The following is a 4,900-nucleotide window of genomic DNA, read 5'->3' as shown; positions in this document are numbered from 1 at the left end:
ATTAAAGGACACACCTGAGTTAATCATGTCACTCTGGTCAAATAGTTTTCAATCTTTCATTGAGGTACCATCATTTTTGTCCAGGCCGTTTCATTGGTTTGTTTTTTGAATAATTATGCTAATCAACAATTCAAAATTGATGGCTGATTTTGATTGTTTAATTTTCAAAATTGTTTTATTTATTGTTACTTTTGTAAGTTTTGAGTGATTTCAGTGAGAATTGTGGGATGTCAGATTTAGCGCGTTAAAAACGAGTTAACTTGACATGTGATTGACGCCGACAATTTTTTTGATGCATTAATCGCGGATTTTCTCATTCATGCCTTTCCATAGCGCGCGCCAGTCGTCCCTCATTGTCCTCTAACTCACCGGCTGCTCTCACTAGATCACGGGCGGGTCTCCAACCACCGAGCTGCTAGAACTGGCCCGGCCCCAGGACGCGGAGAGCTCCTTCACCCTAACCTGGCTCCAGTTTGCGTCCAGTACCACGTCTGGTGGTACCGGCTCTTGTCCGGCGCTGTGTCCCAAGAGCTGCGGACCCCCAATGTTCCGAACAGCAAGCACACCGGGGGACGTTTTAAATGTAGTTTAAACAACGGCAGTTATTTGTAGATGAAAAGATAAATCTCAGCTTTGAGTGTGTGGGCCGTCCCTCTTTCGCTGCGCAAAAATATGCAAAATATCCCAAAGTTGTGGGTGGCTCAGTGGGCTAGGTGAAGGGCTGACTGGCCCTGAGTTCGATTCCCGGGGTTGTTCACTGATCCCCACCCAGATTGGGTCCTTAGCCAAGACCCTTGAAGCTGCTGGCTAACTGGGTCCCTGTCAGGGATGGTGGTGTAGGACCCAAATGCAGGAGACAGGACATGGTGGCAGAAACTCAAAGATTTACTTAATAAACTCAAAACATGACAAAACCAGGAGAAAACAAACCAGTGACGTGACATAACAGAACAGAGCAGATGACCTGACAATGAGAACTGAAAACCAGACACTTTAATACACTGAGGACAATTAACTAAATGAAGACGGCTGTGGATGATTAAACCTGAACATGGTGAGACTGACAAGGAAAACAGAACATAACAAAACCAGATCACAGAATCATGACAGTCCCTGTGCCCCTCAAGTACAGGGTTGTGTCAGGAAGGGCATCCGGCCTAAAAACTCTGCCAAATCACTGATGCCAAACAGTGGGTGCTGTTACGCTGTGGCGACCCCGAAAGGGATAAGCTGAAAGTGAACTACACAACCCAAAGTTCTGGAGGTTTAAGCGTGATCCAGCCGCAGCATAGCGGTCTGTCTGCCGGCATATTCATGGCGTGAGCTCCGCTGGACACGTCACTGCATCAGGCTGCAGCCAGAGAACGCAGCGGCAGTAACAGACTGTCAAACTATCCACAGAGTATCCCGCTTTTCTCAGTCTTTAATGTTTTAAAAAACAAAAGTTCATTGGAAATTCCTGTTTTCATAATTAATATAGAACTGCTAAATTCCACGAAGCACACGTTTTTCCCAAAAAAAAGGCCACATATTATTTTGCGATTAATCGGCAATTAACTATGGACAATGCGATTAATCACGATTAAAATATTTAATCGCCTGACAGCTCTAATGAAAATACATTGAAGAACCAAACTAGCATGCCTCCTGTGAGTTACTAGCACCACTTTAGCACACAGTTCACAGTTCCCAGCCTGATTTCTCTCTATTAAAATGTGATTCCTGTCCTGTGATGATTCCTCTCCATGAGATTCTTCTATCGTCAAGGTTTTTAAAGCCAATTGCAAAACACCGCATCTCCTTTTGTTACTTTTTCAGACTTCCGCCATTGATTCAATTTTTTTTAACTTTCTGCTTCAATTAACATTTTGACGAGATTGAATGTTTTTTACTGGTTCTCAAAGAATCATTACATCCTTAACAAAAACCTTCAAAATATAAAAGGTCCCTTTTTTTGTCTGTGTCCCTGCAGTCATCCCCCAGCATTATGTGAGTGAAGAGGACAATCTTTACAACCAGCAGATGAATTTAACAGTGGAAAAGGAGGAACCAGAACCTCTACAGATTAAAGAGGAACAAAAAGAACCAGAACCTCTACAGATTAAAGAAGAACAAGAAGAACCAGAACCTCCACAGATTAAAGAGGAACAAGAGGAACCAGTACTTCTACAGATTAGAGAGGAACAGGAGGAACCAGAACCTCTACAAATTAAAGAGGAACAAGAGGAACCAGTACTTCTACAGATTAAAGAGGAACAGAAGGGACCAGAACCTCCACAGATTAAAGAAGAACAGAAGGGACCAGAACCTCTACAGATTAAAGAGGAACAAGAGGAACCAGTACTTCTACAGATTAAAAAGGAACAGAAGGGACCAGAACCTCCACAGATTAAAGAAGAACAGAAGGAACCAGAACCTCTACAGATCAAAGAGGAACAGAAGGAACCAGAACCTCTACAGATTAAAGAGGAACAAGAGGAACCAGTACTTCTACAGATCAAAGAGGAACAGGAGGAACCAGAACTCATACAGATTGATGAGAAACAGGAGGAGCCAAAACCTCTGCAGATTAAAGATGAACAGAAGGAAAAAGAGCTCACACAGATTAAAGAAACACAGGAAGAACCACAGCAGTTAAGATACTATATAACTCACCCAGAACAAAACCCTTTTTCTTATAAAGAATGTGAGAAAAGTTTTAAACGTGTATCTAATCTCAAAATAAACCTGAGAACTCATGCAGGAGAGAGGCATTTTTCATGTAAAGAATGTGAAACAAGTATTAGTCATAAACATACTCTCAAAACACACACAAGAACTCACAAAAGAAAAAAGTCTTTTCCATGTACGGACTGTGATACAAGTTTTAAATATAAATCTAATCTCAAAAGGCACATGAAAACTCACACTGGAGAGAAGCCTTTTTTGTGTGAAGAATGTGATAAAAGTTTTACTCATAAATATACTCTCAAAGCGCACAAAGTAGTTCACACAGGAGAAAAGCCTTTTTCATGCAAAGACTGTGACACAAGTTTTACTCGACTGTATGGCCTCCGAAGACATGTGAAGACTCACACAGGTGAAAAGCCTTTTACATGTAAAGAGTGCAATACAAGTTTTAGTGATAAATCTAATCTTAAATCGCACATGAGAACTCACACAAAGGAGAAGCCTTTCTTGTGTAAAGAATGTGACAAAAGTTTTAGCCATAAATCTGCTCTCAAAACACACATGAAAACTCACACAGGAGAAAAGCCTTTTTTGTGTAAAGAATGTGATACGGGTTTTAAACATAAATTAACTCTCAAAAGGCACATGAGAATTCACACTGGAGAAAAGCCTTTTTTGTGTAAAAAATGCGATTACCGTTTTACTCAAAAATCTACTCTCAAAAGACACATGAGAACTCACACAGGAGAAAAGCCCTTTTTGTGCCAGGAATGTGATAGGAGTTTTAGTCAAAAATTTACTCTTAAAATACACATGAGAACTCATAAAGTTAGAAAAAATTCTACATTTTTTAGAAAATGAAATGATTAAGAATTCATTTAAAATAAATATCATATATATAAATCCACAGGGCCCACACTAATCTGGTAATTAACACCAAACAATTGCCAAGACCTTACTGAGTCTTTAAATGCTCTTTCAGTCTCAGTCAGTAAATTAAAATTCAGATTCCAAAGATTAAGATTCCAAATCACTTTTACAGGAAAGAACAGTTTTCTGAAATCTGACATGCGCTGAAAACATCCTTTTTGAATTATTTTAATATGATATTCTAATTTTCCAAGACAATATTTTTAGGTGTTTATCATCTATAAGCCACTATGATCACATTGCTCAAAACAAAGGATTGATGGATTTAATTTTGTAATGATTCTATAATCATGAGTTTCATTTATTGAATTATTTGACAAAAATGTTTAACTTGTTGTTGAAGTTGATTTGTTAACATTTACATCTATAGCTTCCTGTTAGCATTACTGTTTTTATTATGAGTTTTCATTTTGTGTTTGTTTTAGCCATTCATCTAATCTAATGAATTTATTATATGAACATTTTTGATGAAGTTCACGTTTTTTGCTTGATTTTTTATTAGTAGATTTTTGTACTTTTGTGATATTATTAGGTTAATCATTGTGATTGTAGTTTATCCTGATACACTGTTGTGTAAGTCTGCTTGTTACCATGACAACACTAACATTATTTTTATATATCTCTAATGCTAACAACTTTCATGTGATTTGGAAACATTTTGTTATTCTCTAAATATAAAATATTTCTAGTTTATGATTTTTGGATTCATGTTAGCAGATAACAGTTTTGTGAAGGAAAGTTTTAGTAAAAATGTATTAAGGAAGAGATGGATAATAAAAGCCTGTCATTCCTGTCTTGTGTTCTTGTGATTCCTGATTTTATTTTAATATTTTATTTTCAAGTTTAAGTAAACAGATGGTATGAAATATGAAGACAGACAAAGGAAAAAAGGAGACAAAAATTACAGAAAAAAAAAATTTAAATAATATTACCAGATTAAAGTAATGATATAAAAGTAAATACAGAAATATATGTTGCAATGAGACACAAACTATACAGAGGAAGAAATGTGAAATATCATTTGTGAGTGTCTCAGATTCAGTACCCTCCAAACCCTGTGTCGCTAAAATTCCTTTGATGAAGGCTCATCACCTTCATCCAAAGAAATATCCACTAAATCGTGGTCTACGTCGCTTCTCAAACCATTGTTGTTTACACTCTGGGATCCCTGAAGTGACGTCACGCGCAGCCCCCGCCCATCACCACCTATCGCCCAAATTTAATGCTGTGCACGACCATAAAATGATCAATAAAATCGCGCTGGATCATTTTAAGCGAATATTTTTATCAGATTCGTTTT

The 4,900-nt window shown here is 37.6% G+C and overlaps 1 protein-coding gene across 1 annotated transcript in view; it reads left to right on the top strand.

Moving 5' to 3' along the window:
• The window catches only part of LOC112141712 (gastrula zinc finger protein XlCGF57.1-like), a 9,191-nt gene extending 5,114 nt beyond the window's left edge, over positions 1-4,077 (top strand). Inside the window, exon 2 of the mRNA XM_024264861.2 lies at positions 1,973-4,077. Coding sequence (XP_024120629.1) covers positions 1,973-3,531 — 1,559 coding nt within the window. The 3' untranslated portion in view covers positions 3,532-4,077. The remainder of the gene's footprint in view (positions 1-1,972) is intronic.
• Positions 4,078-4,900: the final 823 nt, after the last annotated feature.

This window comes from Oryzias melastigma, unplaced genomic scaffold, assembly GCF_002922805.2.
Source record: "Oryzias melastigma strain HK-1 unplaced genomic scaffold, ASM292280v2 sc00270, whole genome shotgun sequence".
Taxonomy (NCBI): Eukaryota; Metazoa; Chordata; class Actinopteri; order Beloniformes; family Adrianichthyidae; genus Oryzias; species Oryzias melastigma.
Note: the sequence above shows the minus strand (reverse complement) of the source record. Positions and strands in the feature narration are given on the sequence as shown.